This window comes from Mycteria americana, chromosome 1 (assembly GCF_035582795.1).
Source record: "Mycteria americana isolate JAX WOST 10 ecotype Jacksonville Zoo and Gardens chromosome 1, USCA_MyAme_1.0, whole genome shotgun sequence".
Taxonomy (NCBI): domain Eukaryota; kingdom Metazoa; phylum Chordata; class Aves; order Ciconiiformes; family Ciconiidae; genus Mycteria; species Mycteria americana.
Window position 1 is genome coordinate 164,215,204 of NC_134365.1, and position 18,907 is coordinate 164,234,110.

The window sequence follows — 18,907 nt, forward strand, 5'->3', positions numbered from 1 at the left end:
GCAGTGATCTTTCTTTTCACATGAAACAAAGAGCTAAGCACCGATTTAGCTCACTAAAGCTTAATCATTAAGTTAAGGTGACTAATTTAGCACTATAACTATCTCCAAAGTGTCTTTCGAACTCAGTTACCTAATTCTAAGGGGGCCTATCTTCCTCCGTTGACTAGAAGGAAAGTATAAGCAATTGCATTGGCAATGCAGGTACTTCGGCACAGTGTGTGAAAATAGATAAGCTGAATATATGCCTCATGACTGTGGTGTGAAGCTTGGAAACCCAAAGTCTATGTGTTTGATAAATAAGAGAATTAAAATCTCAGTATTAACTATTTTTTAAAATCCTTTCATTTTAAAAGTGGCATAATAGTTTCAGATCCTACTCCATGATTACCAATCTATCACGTTGTTGAGAAAAATAATAAGGCACAGTGCTTTTGCAAAAAGTGCGATGGGATAATTTAAGTCTAAGGAGACATGCTGAACGCACGTTCCTTCTCCATGTCAATGCAATTTAGCAAGTTAAGGCATATGAAGAATGGAGGTTGTGTGAGTCTCTTGTTCTGAGTGTGAAGCTGAGCTCATTAAGACATGCCTGAAAAGTCCCAGTTTCTAAGCAGAATTCTAGCCTGGGCTTGTTATTTGTTTGTATTGCATGAGATTGTGAGTGTTATCATCAATTGAGCCCTTTGGCCTATTCTTTTTTCTCTGTATTTTATTTTATCACACACATGGAGTAGCTGCTGACCTCATTTGGACTACACTTTCCTCTCAGTTGACTTTGAAGAAAAACTGCATCAGCATCAATAGGCAAATTTACTAGTATTCACCCAAGCATCACAAAAGGTAAAAGCTCGTATTGCCCTGCCCTGGCATTCATCAAAGCCAGACACACACACACAAAGGAAAGGGCAACTCCAATGACAAACATTCAGCGATGGGAAACCGGCCGCAGCATCAGTTCAGTGCTTCTCAGTCACAGTACACACCATTTACACAGGCTGCTTAGTCTGACCCCTGGAAATCTGTCCATTTGCCCTAATCCCAACTTAGCATCCGCAGTCACTTCAAGAACCAAATTTTTCCCCATTTGCTAGTTTGGTTATGCCCACCTTTTCTCTTCAACTGGCAAATAATTAATTTGATAAAGACTATCAATACGCAAATACATGTTTGATTTCTGATGGGAGTATTTAGAATATTTCTATTTTTCAGAAAAAATAGAATAGAAAGGAAAAAGTAGAATAGAAAGAAGAAAGAATAGAATAGAAAGAAGAAAGAATAGAATAGAATAGAAATAGAATAGAAATAGAAAAGAAATAGAATAGAATAGAAATGGAATGGAATGGAACGGAACGGAACGGAACGGAACGGAACGGAATAGAATAGAATAGAATAGAATAGAATAGAATAGAATAGAATAGAATAGAATAGAGAAAGTGCTGAGTCTGTTGGTTTGACACCAGTGTTTCTATCTTGGGGATTCTGCTACCTGATTGAGGATTCAGAGAAGTTCCTTTTTTCATCTTTTCTTGTGCACTGTCAGTGGTGATAAAGGAATGAAGTGGGGGGAAAAAAAAAGGTTACCCCGCACTGTTGAGCAGACCATTAACGTAACAGGAGAAAAAGGAAAAACTGACAACTAACATTGGGTGTCCAGCTCAGAAGCAAAGCCTCTGATCTGTGCCACCCTGCAGAACCAGGGAATAGACCTACTCAAATAACTCTGCAGAGCGCCGCTCGTTAAAAGCAACCATCTAAAGCAGATGGAGAAAGAACAGGCAGAAAGAATGGGCAGAGCGGCTCAGGCAACAACAAAAGAGCCACTTCTGTGACTTGCAAAAGAAGAGATTTCTTCTCCCCCCTCTCCCCAAAATTAATAATTTTCTAGGGAAAAAAAAATGGATAAAGGAGGGAACAGAACAGTGAGCTAATGGACGAGAGGTAATAAAGAGTCAGGACAGGCAAGGTAGAAACTAAAGGATTAAACTGAAGGACGATGCTGGATCAGGCATTCGTGTGCCTGAGTGAGCTGGCTCAGGATTTGAACCTGTTGAAAAACTCTGGGTTTTTTTGGAGGGGCTGCAGTGTCGAGATGGGCTACCTTTCAACCAGCTCAGGTCCCTAACCAAGATGACTGTGGCCTCAAAAGGGTTCACACCAGCATAGCACAGGGGGGTAAAAAAGCAGAAACTGCTTTTTTTATTGGTAGAGCTGGCTGAAACAGTATGTACTCTATATGGAAAATGCTCTATTTCTGCAGCTGGCAGTGGCAATTTCAGGCAAGAAACAGAGAGGACGTGGGAGCTAATGGCAGAATATTGGTCCTGCGGACTTCAGGTTAAGCTGTTTCTTAGCATGGCAATTTTAACTTCAGCTATTTAACATTGTTGCTAACACTTTGAAAAATTACATGCTACAAAACCTGCAATTTTTTTTCCTGCCACACTTTCAAATCAATATGCATTAAGTGAGTGCTCTGTAACACTTTGGCAGTGACCGCTCCGCAGCTCATCAGCTCACCTGTGTGCCCCTCTGCAGCACGCCTGTAGAAGTCACACACACCGACTTCATTCAGAGACCCCGCCACCACCCCACTTGTATTCCTAAATAATAGGATACGTTCCTCGTGCATTAACCACCCACTATTGTGTCCTTTTCTTTCTTTTTGCTTCACAATCCCACGTGCTTGACACAGCTGGCCAGCTGTACTGATGCATGGGACCCTGGGGCAGGGAAGAGGCTGTGGGATTGCTTGGCACTGCAAACTGGGTGCTTCCCAGCAGGGACCGTCCCGACAGGAGCCTTGCTAGGAAGCAGGAGCTCATGCTACGGCCTTGCACCCACAGCTTTCTGCCATCTGGCTCTCACTGTATCTCAAGACACGGCCCGACGCACTGGGACTTCATGAAGTAGAGAACTTCGATGTAGTATTTTTGAAAAAGCATGAGATCTGCCACTCGGTCCTGTTCGCCTCCTTGCCACTGTAATTTTCAATCCTAGTTTGTGACAAAGCACCAACTAGCAAACGTTGGGAAATAAACCAGTAAAAACGATGGTGAAACTAGAACAGTCTTCCCTGAGGACAGACTCAAACAGCCATTTTGTGTCATTTATATCACTCTCTCCTCAGTTTCACAGCCATGAGAAGCAAAAGGAAAGGATGGGTCTTTGTTCCAAATCCATGGACAGATCTAAAATGAAAAGCCTAAAGTAAGACTGCAGGACCCAGCAGAACCGACCATAAAAAGCGCGCGTGGGGAACGACGTGCCCAGAGCTCTGCTACTGCCCGTTTCCAGTCACGGCGGCGTCCTGGCTCAGGTGTGGCCTAGAGACCTGTGGCCTAGAGACCACAGGAGTCACAAATAGCTGCTGTTGTGCTTAAACCCACCCAGGGGCCTAACCCAGCAAGTTCTCCAGCTTATCGGTTTACCTTTTCGTAGACAGCAGACCACTGGGACCACGCTCCTGGGATGTGGGACGCTTGGGTCCCCTGCCTAATCCGCAGCTCCCACCGCCCAGCACAGTGCCCAGCCAGGACGATGAGCAACTGCAGAGGGTTTCCCCCGCCCGGGGAGACGGGCCGCTGCACAGCTCCAAACTGCACTTCACTGCACCAAAGACAGAATAAACATGTGCAAACCTAATATCAGATTCCACATGTGCATGCGTATTCCATATGTTATAATTTTTCTAGATATGTCAAAACCATATTGCTTGATCCTATCCTTGGGTGAAGCACATGATTGCAAAGGGTTTTTTTTTTTTTAGTTCTACGCTTCAGGTATCTTCATCTGTCTGTCACTGACTTTTTTTGGAGAGTGTTTCTATAACACCATATAGTTGATGTGTAGGACCGTGTGCTCACACAAGCCTCAAAACCCACTGGTTTATTCACTGATTCAGGAAATTGTACCTGAAGTAAGTAAGGACAAGGCCCTATCTGTGTTCCAGATGCTAACATCTAAATTCTCTCCTTCAGGAGAAGAAAGCAAATAATCCACCATCCTATGCCTCTCCTCAATACGCAGGAAGCTGGTTGCCCACCTAACCCTAAGTACTTGCGAAGTCCGTCATTTGCCCATCTGGCCCCTAAGCAGGCTCTTATCCTCAGAGCGTTCCTCACCCATCTCCCTCCCCGCTGCGACACAACACGCTACGCTCGCTGCTTTGCATGACAGCAGCACCCAAAGACCCTGGGACATTTCCTGTATCATTCTTTGATCAGAGAAAGAGATTACTGTCTCTTTTGGACTTAGTAATCAGCCCAGGTACTAGGTCGGACTCAAACCAGTAGCGGCAACAAGACCATGTAAATTTATGCCCGACAGCATTAATCAAACCAAGGACGTAATTCTGAGCGATGCTCATGATGGCATGGTGCAGTGCTGGTCAGCAGCTGGCTTGCAAATTGACCACAGGTCTGTAGATCAAATCAAACGTTTTAATTATCTTGTATTTTGCATGAAATCATTACGTCTCCTATAATCGCCACCTGTAAAATTACTGTAGTGATAGGGAACTTTATAACCATCTCTGAGGCAGTCAGGCATTTTATTCTGCCTCCTCGGTATCATTCATATCTTACATTCCTATTAAGCAGCCAGGTCTGACACCTGTCTCTTTAACCCACTCCCACCGATAACCACATACGTCTGCATGTAAATGATTAACACTCCCCTCTCGTGAAGCCACACATCTTTGCGCTCCAGTGAGAATAACTGCTTATACTATTGCAAACAATAAAACGTGTCATTCAATCCTTGTAATAAAGGCTTAAAATCCAATGTGAGGTGATGTGGGTGTAAGTCAACATGAGTGAGTTGGACTCAAAGGCAGTTTAAGACTATTCATGGGATCAAAGATGAGTAAATTGGCTCTCCTGGTTCCTATACCCTACCGTCATCCTAGTATTCAGACTTCTACCAAGAGTAACCTATTACACACTACTCAAAGCCCCACAGTGACCATTCCTCTTTGTCTACTCTCCCCTCTTAATTCTGGCATATAAATTACACTAGCTTTGGTTGGCAAGGGAAAACGCAAAGCTGATGTGTAGAACAGTGTCAATAACCCATATTTAATACCTATCAAAAAGCTTACCACTTCAGTCATCTTTACTGATGGGCATATGTAACCTCACGAAGCAGTACAATATTCCAGAAGACATTTACTAGGGTACTCTTACCCAACTCCAATGTATTTGTACTTCCATCTTCTAACACAGTGAAGGTTTCTAACATACGTAAAGACAAGTATTCTGCCCTCCGCCATAGATTTCCAGCCCTAAATAACTGAGCTCCAGAGGTGCGTGTTTCTCCTAACTGTATCCTACCGAGAGATACTGGTATGAGCAAAGGAGAAATACAGAGGAAGCATAGCTAACTTTTAAAATTGATCTGGTATTATTTAGTTAGAAAAGAGTTTTTCTTCCTATTTCTTCACTCTCCCAGGATAGTATGATTTGTTTCTGGTTTTAAAAGTCTATTCATTGAATCATGATGCATGACTTTCCTTCCTTCTACTAGAATAATATGTTCTTAAACGGAGCCCACACTGTATTTTACTCTTCACAACTGCTGCTAGAAGCGTTCTTGCTCTTTTCCCAGGATCAAGCAAGCCTCTACTAGAGGGAATGCATAAAGGCACAAAGAAACCAAACCTCCTACCCTCAAAGCGTTCCCGATTCTGGATGCAATGGTAGTGATATCTGGTTCATGTAACTTTGGGATGCCATTTTTTTAAAGCCTGAGCTAGAGGAATCAAGTCACATTAGTAAATTTACTGAAACAACAAAAGCAAAGGACATTCAGAAAGATAGGCAAGTATCCCCTTACAGCGAGGAAGTGCTGTACCAAAGCATTTCAAGTCTTACACAGCTACTATTTACACAGACCTTTTTGTGAATATACTCTCATAGCCTGTAATTTATCAGCCTTGCCCAACCTACCCAAAAGGTGATCTAAGGGCTCATATGCCATTTCCATGGGAGATGGGACATTAAAATAAAATATATTCCAGCTCTTTGATTCCCATTGATTTTGTGGGTAATACAATAACCAGAATGAGATAGCTGAAACCAATAAAAACTGATTTATAGCATTAAAGGCATTCTTTATAGCACTTATTTATGGTACATTACATCTGAAATCCAATTTCACAGGCTGCTGTTTGAAACTTTCTGTTCAATCATAAATACACTACATACAGCATAGCTCAGTGCCACAGAGTCAGATTATACAAATGTCTATGTTCCCAGAAGGAACTGCACTTCTGCTGCAATTGCGGTAAATGAGTTTGACAGTAATTTTTCCCAACCAACTTCCAACCAAAAAGTTCCAGTCAGCACTCAATAAATTTAGAATATACGGTTACTCCTTTAATCATAATAAACATCTATTTATTCATATACTTCAGTTATTGAAAAGGCATTAACAGAAATCATGGAAAACAAACTTGGCATATGTTACATGATAAACTACTAAGTAAATTTAAGTGTGCTAGCAGGGGTACTGTTTGAAAAGCACACACGAGCAGGCATGTGTACCACTCCCATTTACGGGGATGGGGATTACATTTACGGGGATTACATATGGGGATTACACTCCCATTTACGGGGATTACAATCCTGCTAGTTTAATTTTCGAAGGGTGAAAAGAAGCAGCCTCCTCAATGTGTCTCAGAGCTGCTCACTTCAAAGGAACAGACCACATTCAGGTCACTTACTATAATCATTGTCAAGAAAAGGGCGAAAAATCAGATCTGACTTTTACAGAGGCACTGTCATCTGAATCTGGAGCAAGTTCTTATTTATTTGAAAAGGCTTTTCCCTGAAAGTAAAATCACTGCAAACTATGTTTGTCAGGCTTTATACAAATTTAAGTTGAAAGATGTTTTCTCCCTGTCTCTGATACGAAGGCAGACTTTGTCTTTGTGTGATGTTTCCCTTCTTGGTTATAAGCGATTATTTTTAAAGATGTGACTACACCAATGTGTTACAAAACAGTGTACCTGTAGTGTTACTACTTAAAGAAATAATGAAAAAAAATTCCTATTGTGGCATATCACGTTTTGCTCCTCTAGAGACACTACTCCACAGAGAAATAGAGTGAGACAAAATTAAATCTCCAAACATACAGGAATACTCTCGGTCTTTGGTTCCTCAGCTGTAAAGCCACAGACTCCTGTGGGGAATAGAAAAGATACCAATATTGTAAAAGCAGACAGTGGCTGGAGACCTAGTGAGAATAATGAAAAATATGTCGACTTGGTATACGTTTGGGGGTAGGGAGGGGGGAAGAGGAAAGGGGAACCGAAATCCCAGGTTGCCAGTTGAGAACAGACCCCACGTGTATTTTATACAAACCTCTGCAGGAAGCAGAAGGGAGGGAAGGACACTTCCAGTGAGGAAACTTGAGACTGCAAAGCATTAATAATTTAATATCCAGTCTTTCACCTCCAGAACACCAATTCAAATCCAATTCACGTCAGCGGTGACCCAAACTTATTAACTGGCCTGCATGTTGAAATGATATGATAGACTTAATTGGTTTCTAGTGTACATGAGATAAAGCTGGCCACTACCTTTGACATTCACAGCAAACTATACAACGGGTTGAAGGCTACAGATGAGAAACACTCCCCCAGAATAGATTCCCCCCTCTACTGCAAGTTGGGACAGCTCCCAGAGGAAATACTCCCTCATGCTGTAAACAAAAGGAACCTACCTAACGTTAAAGCAATAAAAAAGAAACTAATGAGATCTAGTTAGCTTGTGGCATATATTTTTCCAAAGAGTAATTACTGTACAACATGGATATTTATTTTATTTTATTAATTTTTTGCCAGTGAAAGGAAGGTTTGGCCACTAAAAGCAAGTATTGAGCAAGACTACACAGCTGGCTGACACGGACATGATCAACCATTTGACAGCTTGTGTTCCTCTAAATTATAACCCAGATCCTACAGCTGTAGCATAGTGAACCCAAGGATGAAGAGAGGCAGAATGGAAAAGAACTGCAGATCGCGTTATCCGGGTCCTGGTCACAGGCAGAGAAACACTTCCATTTTCCTTGACAACACTTAAAATGACTTGTACTTGAGAAAATATGTAACTGTGTACTATCTTAGAAGTCTTCCAGACATTAAACACAGACTCAGGAGCCTTGTGGAAAAAACATTTACATACATTTCACTGAAATGAAAAGATACCATAGCACCTATTTTGCGTTTTAATGAAATAAAATTCCCTAGGCTTGATCATAAACCGTCCACATCCACAACAAGATTTCACTTCAAGACAAGGCATATCTAAGTACATAAGCGTACAGTATTTCTAAAAGAGATTTTAATGACATTGAGGTGCTGGAGCGTGTCCAGAGAAGGGCAACGAAGCTGGCGAAGGGTCTAGAGCACAAATCTTATGAGGAGCGGCTGAGGGAGCTGGGGTTGTTTAGCCTGGAGAAAAGGAGGCTGAGGGGAGACCTCATCGCTCTCTACAACTACCTGAAAGGAGGTTGTAGAGAGGTGGGCGTTGGTCTCTTCTCCCAAGTAACAAATGATAGGACGAGAGGAAATGTTGTGCCAGGGGAGGTTTAGACTGGATATTAGGAAATTTTACTTCGCTGAAAGGGTTATCAAGCACTGGAACAGGCTGCCCAGGGAAGTGGTTGAGTCGCCATCCCTGGAGGTATTTAAAAGATGTTTGGATGAGGTGCTTAGGGACATGGTGTAGTGGTGGTCTTGGTAGTGTTAGGTTTACGGTTGGACTTGATGATCTTAAAGGTCTTTTCCAACCTATATGATTCTGTGATTCTGTGACATTTTCAGACTAAAGCCCCTTCCACAGTCTTCTTACATAAAATGAGTAGTACAGCTACAGAAACATTTTTTCCATTTTTCAGCAATCCAATTTTTTGCTTATACTGCAGTTGAATTTGTACAAGAATTTGTGAAGAGTCTGCTCAGAATACTAAATGCAACATGCTAGCACTTTGATGACCTTTCCCATGGAAAAATGTCCCCAACCAATCCATGAAACAACCTGTTTGAAAACCTAGAAATTCTGTAATCTCTCTCAAGGAGAGATTAATAGGGGCAGCAAAATTTGCAAATTAGAGAAAAAAAATCAGTTAGTCAATGAAGATTTAAAAAGGCCTGAGGTCATTAGAAATACTTCACTCAGATCAATGTACAATATTAAACATATTATTGTATAGAATGTAGAACATTTAGAAAATGACTTGAATCACTCACACTTCTGAATTCTTCATTAAACCACTCCAATGTGAAAACTGAAATTTATAGTGGATAGTTCACTGACAATCTCTGCTTCATGTAGAGGTTCAGCTAAGAAGATGGAACGAATTTGAAAATTAATTAAAATATTAAATCTTTACTTATAGATTGCAAACATGCATTGAATCACTTTGTTCCGTTCCAGTAAGTATACTCTTTGAAAAAGAAGATACAAGTGTCAGAGGGATCCAAAAATACAGTGAGAATTTTTGGTAAAAGACATGAGAACATCTCTTTAAGCAGATAAATTACTAAAATGATAAAGTATGGTTGTATTTGCATTTTCTTCCTATAAGACAAGATCAAATTCAAAGGTAATACATTTAAGTCTGATTAAAGGAACTGTTTTTTTAATTAAATATAATACATGCCCACAACATAAACTGCAAGCTAGGCTGCTAAAAACCCAAAAATACAATCCAACGCTGTTATGGATTATGAGAAGACCCCCAAATTACCCTAATGTCTTTTTGTTTTTTTCTTTTACATGAAATACATAATTCCTTAGACCTGCAGAAAGTGACAAATACAATGCTGATGCAGGTGTAATGCTTCACATTGACACATAGCTTTTCTCTGAATACCTGAGTAGGAAATTAATAGCATAACAGACACCAAAGCAAACACCTCATGAAGTCTAGATCAATCTGGCTAACCAAAGAAAAGCAATAAAGAATCACGAAACAGATTCAGCTGCAGCAGGAATTAAAACTCGACTCTACTGCCTATGGGGTAGACTGACGGGTGGACAACAGGACACACTAAACCTCTTCAGCAAGTGCTTAGACTCCAACATCAGAGTAATTAAAAAATACAAGTGTTTTCCCTGTTTATGCATTGTGTTCGCCGTTATCTTGTTTCAGAAAAGTTACTAAAAAAAGGCAGAAAACCAACAGGAATGGAAACATATGTCTGAATAGGACCTCTTCGGTTCTTAAATTCAGTTCCCTCGAATAAAAGCTACCTCTCCCGTGACCCCTCTCATGAATGGATTAAGCCTCATTTCAAAAACAGCTAAGAGGGCGACTAGACATACAATAACTTATGCAACCTAGGATAGGCATTAAAGATACGCCACATGCGAAGCCTGTATCTCTCACAAGAGAAGTCAGGTCGAAGGACAACGGAAGCAGGTATGTTGCACAATCTACACCGAAGGATGGAAAATAAATCTCAGAGTACATTACCTCGCATCCCACCTAACCTCATAGATGTTTGAAGTCTCGTCTACACTGCAAAAGGAGGGGCAGGGTCTGAATCTCAGCCCCACTAGTAGCTTCATTTTCTTTTGGACTAGTCCCATCTAGCCCAGCCTGGACTGAGCAACATTATTTTTGTGTGCTTTCAAAGCACTTGAAATGTCTGTGTTGCAATAAACAAGAAGAGGGCTTTATAGCAAAAAACTGAGCAGGCACTGCATGCCGTGGCAGGCAATGGGCAGGCATGTGGCCATACTTCAGAGTGCCAAGTCTGCTCCGACAGTGTCAGAGAACTACATGGAAGAGAGGAAGATGAACCTTGTGCCTTTTTGTCCACGACATTGTCTGAGAGCAGTCCCTACAGTGAACTATCCCCAGGCGAGGTGAACCCATACCTGGTCAAACCATCTGCCTTTAGGAACACGATGCACACCCCAGGAATGCCTCCCTCCTGAAAAGATAATGGGTGACTGCTAAGATGACCTTGTCATCAAAACTAGATGCCTTAGAAATGGGACAAAAGGTGGAGAGATGGTCAAGGGCCAGCACGAGAAGGGCATCAAAACCATTTGGAGGAACACTTTTATCACATAGATCAGCCCCGCGTTGCACGCTCTCAAAATCCTCTGGGGCCGCAAGGAGGAAAGGTGCACAGACTGAGCTGGCCCCGCGGTGCTCTCCTGCTTCCCGCTCTGAAACAGCTGGAGTCTAATAAGCCGTTAGCTGGCAAAGAAAAAAAAAAATCTTCTTTGTTATTTGTTTCTGACTTTCTGGGCAATTTAAAACATACTATTTTCCCCAAGTTCTAAAAGACAACCAAAAAAACCTCTGCCAATGTTTTCCCACTGGTACGTGAAGAAAAGTCTGAAAATCACAGTACTAAAAGTACACAGCACTCAAAGTCTGAATTCACAGTACTTCCACCTACCATAAAAAGATCTTTCTTGCATTAAAATAAAAGGACAAGGAAAGATGAGGTAGTGCACTAAAAAGCACATTTTAAATGGTACCCCAAATGCTGCAGAGCAAACATTTTATGATGCATGTTATGCATTTTCCTAATTTTTCCTTTTCATTAGAATCTCAGAAACAGGCATTCCATTACTGTGCAATCTACCATAATTCAGGCACCAAAAAAAAAGTCAGTCTCAGCAATTCAGAGCTCAGATTTAATAGGATAATGTTGAAGCACGCGATGAAGAATTATAATTATTAAAGCATACTAGACTTTGTATTTAATTTTAATTTATTTCACATCTAAAGACTTTATTAAGTTTTATTTACTAATTTGTAAGATTTAAAAATTTGTAAAGCGCTTTCAATTATTGATGTGACTTAAGCTTTCAAATCTGCTCAACATATTCCTGGCCTCATAATCTAAAGCCTAGAGGCTCGTAATCTGTTCGTGTAACTCCTGTCCAGCTGTGCACATACCGAGAAAAGGCAGGAGCCTCCCCAAACCAGCCACCACCACGCAGCAGGAGACCTGCAGAAGTTTAACCTTGATTTTACAGTCTGATGTTACAAATCTCGGTAACAACTGGCAGGGGGAGCCATTCCCTACACCCTGAGGATGGGATACAGCGTATTTCCTTTCTTTTCGGGAGTACAGGTAACCACAGAGGATACGCTATCATCACAAAGCTTGCCTATTTGGAGGCCTTTGCCCACTCTTTCTGTAAAATGTTAAGAACTTTAAATGAGAGAATCTCTCCAGTAGAGTGGTTTTTTCTTAGTATCTCTGACAGGTAAACAAAATATACTTGCCATGTTAGCTCTAAATCTTTCAGAGAGCATGTGTCACATCATGAAAATTAGAAATTCTCCCTTTTAACTGACTTTTCCCTAATTAATAACCAAAGTGCTTCTTACGTTCTTATGACCATTGTCAACAAAGTCCACGAACTCACTGCAATTGGGAAAGTTACGGCGTGCCAGAAGTGCTTCATAATTATTCTAAGTTGAAGAATAATTTTTATGACCAGGTAGATCAAAGCTAATTCACTTCATTTTCAGCTGGAAGTATTTTTAAATGGTATTGTCTGCAGCAGTTGTACCAGATGGCAACCAAGACACCTTGCTCTTTTTTGAAAGTTCATAAGACCCTTTTCATCAGTTGTCTTCCCTACTATAATCAGTTGTCTTCTCTACTATAATCCAGCATTATATATTTCTGAGAGTTTCTTTGACTGAAAAAACAGGTCATACCTGCACAGAGAAAGTATTGCGTAATATGCGCAGCCTTGCAAACATCTTTAAACTGGATCAACATTTTTTCATCTTTTTAAAGTTAATTTTTAACTTTTTTGTGGTCATTAAGCTCACAGGGGCCTGAGTGGGTTAAAAACAAAATAGTAGTTGACTTCAAGTGGTGACTTACAGAAATAGTTCAGAGGGATGTAACCCTTGCAACTGAAGTCTGAGAAATAAACCGTTGTCATCTGCCAAAGCCTTCTACTGAACCGTGCAGCTCTGTGAAGCTGTCTTGCAGTTAGGAAAGTGAGGTCACGTTCCCATTACCTCCACGCTACTCAGTACAATTTATTTGAGTGGTACTGCTTTAACTTTGACTGTAGGAGCAGCAAGGTACAAGTGGTCAGGTATAAGCTCACGTTGACTATGCCTTTCTGACGTGACAGGGGTGTAGGGCAGCTTCTGCAATTTTCAAGGATGTTTGCACTGAAAAATCTCATCACACGTACAACCCTTTTGGATATTGATGATGCACTGCCAAGAAGCTTCATGTGTTCCCACTCTAAGCTCTGCAGTTTCTTGACTGCAGAACTGAAGATGCAACCAGGAGACCTACCTTCTCTGATTTGTGTAAGGTGGTGGACAATCTCCCCATAGCCATGGGCTATAAAATGTTCCTGCTGAAGTCCTCAGAGTCAAGGAAGGACTCATCTTTGACTTTTTGCTCTTCCTAACAGAGGCCCAGCAGAATAACCTGGGCAGGGATTATAAAAGCCTGACAAGGTGAACAGCGAGGCATGAGTATGCCAAGCCTCGCTTGCTTAGATTGGACAAAATACATTTTCAGGTAAGTCATTTTCCTAAACAACATGAATGCTAAACCTACCCATTACGAAAGGGAGATGCTCTCACACACAGGGCAGGGAATTTGGGAAGAAGCATTTTAGCCCTTGAATTTTTAAATATCCTTTTCTCCAAAACAAGGAGAGGGAAAGGGGAAGATCTCAAGTACCTGCAAAACTAACTAAACTCAGAAGGAGGTACCAAAGGATAAGGTCCCATTTCAGAAATATGTGTCAAAGATGGTGAGATAGCTCAAATTCAGCACAGATACCAACCAGCCTGTCTCTAGGCAGGAGCCCTGTGGAGCCTGCAATTTATGCTGTGAGGGAAGAGAACTGCAGAAAAACCTCATGAAACCGAGCGATCAGTCAATAAAATGGCAAGTGAAATTCAGTGTAAACAAATGTAGTGCACACGGGGAAAACAGTAATCTGAACCATGCATTCAGCCTAGCAATGAGATCTTAATGGGCTGTTTCCGCTCAGGAACGAGACGGTGAGATAACAGGAATTTTTATGAAAACATAAGCTCTGGGCTGATCATCTGCATATACTCCAGATGGTTGGTGGGTCATCCGAACCAGATGTCTTTCTCTTTTAAACAATGTATTCAAATGTCTTTCTGCAACACATTTCTGTTGCAAACATCAGACTCTGAGGCTTGGGCTGTAATTTGCTCTGTGCTTCTGCACTGTTACCATAACCACACTGGAACGGTTAAAGTGCTCTATTAGGCCTATTTAGGTAAATCCTACTATGCAGTTTATTATCTTAGAATAATATGATGGTAAATTGTTCTTCAGCCATCTTCCCATCTTAAAAATAACACCACAACACTCAACATCACCTCCTCTTTTTTAAAAAAACTGCACCCTTACCCAGGACTTACCCTTCATGGAAAGAGCTTTCCCCAGTACCTAGAAATGCTTATTCCTTAAAACAACGCTCCCTGGAAACACCTCACAGAACAAAGTCACACCGCTTATTCGAATAGGCAGAGCAGTAATGCATATTTACAGAACTAAGAGACTCAAATATTTTCTGCTGTTGCAGCAAAGCACAAAACTGAGGTCCAGTCTCAGAGCACACAGGCAGCCACACACTAGCTCCTTCTCCAGTGCCCCTGTTCAGTACAAAAGAGGCGAAATAGAAAGAAATGAAAAATGTTTTGCACAAGCTTCGTGCTACTCAGCCTGTCAACTCTGTTAATCTCAGCAAAGAGAAGGGTCAGAGCAGCCTAGGAGCCAGGTTGGACAGGGCCTTGAGCAACCTGACCTACTGGAAGATGTCCCTGTCCGGTCCAACCCCAAACCGTTCCACGATTCCGCGATTCTATTCAAATTAATACTTTGGCAGCAACAACACAGGAGGTCCACGTAAGCAGCCGATTAATCATAACACAGCACGTCTTCACCACTCGCTCTCCTACTTGCAGCGCAGAGGACCGCCCAGAAGAACGGGGGGAAGGACAGTGATAGGACCCCTCTATTGATTCCTCCTTTGTAACCCCACAGCAACATGAGGGCCATTGTGTTGAAGACAGGAGCAAGTACAGGAAAAACTGGAATCGCAGCAAAGGTTAACAGGAAAGGTATAGTTCATGCCATTTGCCGTATTTTGTTTTTCCTCTTCCCCAACAACTGTCCCCTCCCTGCACAGAAAGGAACCCTTCTTCATGATAAGGTAGTTTCATGGTATGAAAAATTTAATGAGCAGATGGAACAGCAATCCATTATCCATTAAAATATTGCAGTGGGTTAATCCAGCAAATAAAAATGGAGAATGAAGCAGATGGCCATTTATAGTTCTCTTGATTTCTTAAATATTCCTTCCCAGTGCACAGCCATTCTTGTATTTAACGTGAAATGCACAGTTCTCACCGTGTGCACATTATGCAACGATTCATATGACCTCATAAACATTACATCTTATAGAGCAATTATTTTTTATGCCTTTTTTAAAGGAAAAGCTGTATCATTTCATGGCAAATTATTCCCAGATCTCAGATATCTTGAAATAATTTGAAGTAGCTGCCAACAGCAAATGATAAATCCACCAAATGCAAATATTTGGTCAAGATACTTTTTGGATGTATCTTAATTTTCTGGGTTCAAGAAATAATACAGGAAGAGCACTTTGACATGGGATTTGGATGTAATATTTCAAGTATTTAGTATTTTGTCAAACACACGTGCCAGGAAAATAGGTATCTGAGCTCCTTTCTCAGTGTGATAAACTGGAAATAGCTGCTTCATTAAAGCAATTACAAGTCATACTGAAATAGCAACTGAGTATAGGCAACTGCTACTTTAGATTTCATATAAACATATTCTCTGTCACTAAAAAAAGTGACTATAAAAATCAGTGATTGTCTCTTACTTGTCTGTATACATGATAACCAAGTCCAAAGCTTGTCCATATTCCTTGCAAAAAGTTGACTGTGTAAATAGCTTAAAAAATACACTTCCTCTGAGACCCACATGAAGTTAATTTCTAAAAATAATTTTTGTCATTAAGATGCACTAAGACATTAACACACCAAGTGCGATTAATATACAACAAATTAAATCTGCTGTGTGCAAAAAGCCAATATGAGTCTTCTACACCAACTAACCTCAATTATACTGACAGGTAAAGTGGCACATATACATATTTTGCAATGGGGCGTTGCCCACTAGGTAAAAAACAGAGTGTAACTATCATCAAGTTTTATACTTTTTCTCCTTTTTTTATTACTATTTTGGTAATCTACCACAGTGTAATCCACTGTGCAACCAGGACAGCACCCAGGAGAGGACAGGAGTGCCTAGACAGACCCCGAGAACCTCCATGGAGAAGAGGCTGGAAGAGGCGAGGAAAGGGACTGAAAAAGGAACTGGGCAGAAAGAAAAGACAGAGCCGGACAGGTCAGAAGTGCTTTGGTAAAAGGAGGCAGGGATGGGCGCTCCCAGAAGCACACTTTATTCCAGAGCTGGAATGAACCCCGAGATTTCCACTACGGGAAGCCAGTTTGTATGAAGCTACTGGAAAAGGGCAAGTCATTCAGAGGATGCAGCTGCTGACCGCTGAACTAGGTTTAATAACAAATCTCTGCACAGTGGATCTCAAATTTTTCAGTCCTGATGATCTGTGCGTGTATTGGCTTATTTGCTGCTTTCTTCCCAATGGATTTTCGAAAACTACTGGAAACTGCATGCACGAAATTTTGTTGAAACAACCTTAGGATGATTTTAAGTCAAGCACTCCAGAGATAACAGCAGAAGTTGGTTTCCATCTTCAAATTTAACTTACTCCCCCCCACGCACACACACTATAATTCAGACTTTAATTGTCCGATCACAGTAGTTCATGGAGGTTGGAGTCAAACGGTGGGATCTATTTGCAGACTGATGCCCAACAAAATCCTGAAGCAGCAGCCTGGCTGTAAGTGACGGCTTGTGACGGGCACAGGAGGAGGTATTTGGCTTTTTAGGCAGACGCTATGCAGTGGCTGAAAACCATAAAGGTCAACTGAAAGCATCCTTAGGATAGGTAAAACCATCTGACAGGCACAGCAACTGGACCATGCTGATACTTGCCCAAATACACCTCTTCTTATTGACTACACAGAGCAGCCTACAAGTGAATCTGATGCACAGGAAAGAAAGATGTTGCAGAAGCTTTGTATCAAAGGCAGATAATGACAGAAATAGTAATAGCAAGGAGTGAAAAGGAACCATTGTGGTTTTGGGGAGTACAAAGAGATATTACACTCCTGCCGCACCTATCACAATTACATGTTCAAATTCAGACGGCATGAATCCACGTCAGGAAGCCCTCAGTCTAGGCTGATTCCTGGAAGTACTCTCACAGTGGTGTTTGAAATAAGTAAAAGTTCTGTCTTAGAGTGCTAGTACAATGTCTTAACATTACATGATATTTTACAAAGCCAGGACATTAAAAACCTAGGTCCTACATGCCTGAATACGGTCAACTCAAGCATAATAATCTTCCCCATAGTTCCTCAGTGGCTCACTCTCTTAGCTATACACCAGGCAAAACACAGTCCTCTGAGGCATCGACAAGAAACACACATTTGTGAGGCAAACAGATCCTACTGTGATGAGGAAAAGAAATTTATTCTCACGTAGCCAAGCTTAAAAAAATATTCGTGAAGTAAGATATGGAGAATAGGTTGAACAAGAATATTATAGCAAGTTATTATATTTAAGGGAATGCCATGCAATCTACTGAAAGAGCAAGGAAGAAATTCTGCATTAAAAAAATAATAAGAGATCATTTAATTGAAGACTATGTTACAGGCATAAAAATTAAGTTTGTATGCTGCTTTTGCAAGCTTATGGTCTTTTAGCAATTTCTATATTTGCAACAAATTTATATTAATATTTCATGCTATACTGAAAGAATATAGATGCATTTAAACTGGAAATAATTGGTCTTCTGCTGTATTTATTTATATTCAGCAGTTTATGTTTGTTTTTCTATTTCATATATTTAATTTGCATTTATTCTGGCTAGCATAGAATATTTAAAATGGATATTATGAAGGCAAAGATATTCTTACAGCATGAAAGAGATTTTGAGAGGAAAAACTTGTCGGTTTAAAATTGGAGCAAGCATAATTGAATAATGAGAAGAAATTTGAACCATCTAAAAGAATTATAATTAGAGCCCAACTCAAAGATGACAAATTTCACCATTTAGAGCTATCATGATGAAAATGGTAAATATGAGTTGTCATGCTTTAATTAAAAAGGAGTGGAAACGGCATGAAAGCATTCATTGTTAAAATGTTCTTAGCACTGTAATTATTTTTATTGATTAAAGTAATTATTAATTCATGAACAGGCTCTAAAATGTTGATACTGTAATTCATGAAATGAAGAAAGGAATATGCCATCTCATTTATTCATGAAACTCTTGGATTTCCATAAATAGATCTTTATAAATGCACGAGAGCTAAAAAAAGCATACCCCAACCTGAGACAAACTTCTCAAAACATCCAAACTTACACAGTGCAGTGCCTCACTGAGAAATGTGCCCTTCGCTCTTTGCCATGAAGTTCAGCCCACCTTTAAGTTACACCTTTGCTCAGCTGCTCCCTGCATTTGGATAGCTTTTCGGCGGAATTGCTTTCAACTGTTAGCCTGGTGACAAGAATACTGTTGAGGTATTACAAAACCAGGGCGCTCTTCCCCCAGATCTGTCCTATTCCTTCTCCTGGAGATTTGTGCCTGGGTAGAAAAAAAAAAAAACACACCTGTGTCTGGATTTCTAAAATATCTGGGACATTTCAGACCTACCATACATGCACAAGGTGGTCTGGATGAACGGGACACCCTGAATAAACACTGCGTTGATACGCGCAAGCGCAGCAGTT

General features: G+C 40.7%; 1 protein-coding gene across 1 annotated transcript in view; it reads right to left on the reverse strand.

Moving 5' to 3' along the window:
• HS6ST3 (heparan sulfate 6-O-sulfotransferase 3) overlaps window positions 1-18,907 on the reverse strand; it is a 314,689-nt gene that overhangs the window by 113,654 nt on the left and 182,128 nt on the right. Inside the window, exon 3 of the mRNA XM_075526748.1 lies at window positions 8,721-8,736. Coding sequence (XP_075382863.1) covers window positions 8,721-8,736 — 16 coding nt within the window. The remainder of the gene's footprint in view (window positions 1-8,720; window positions 8,737-18,907) is intronic.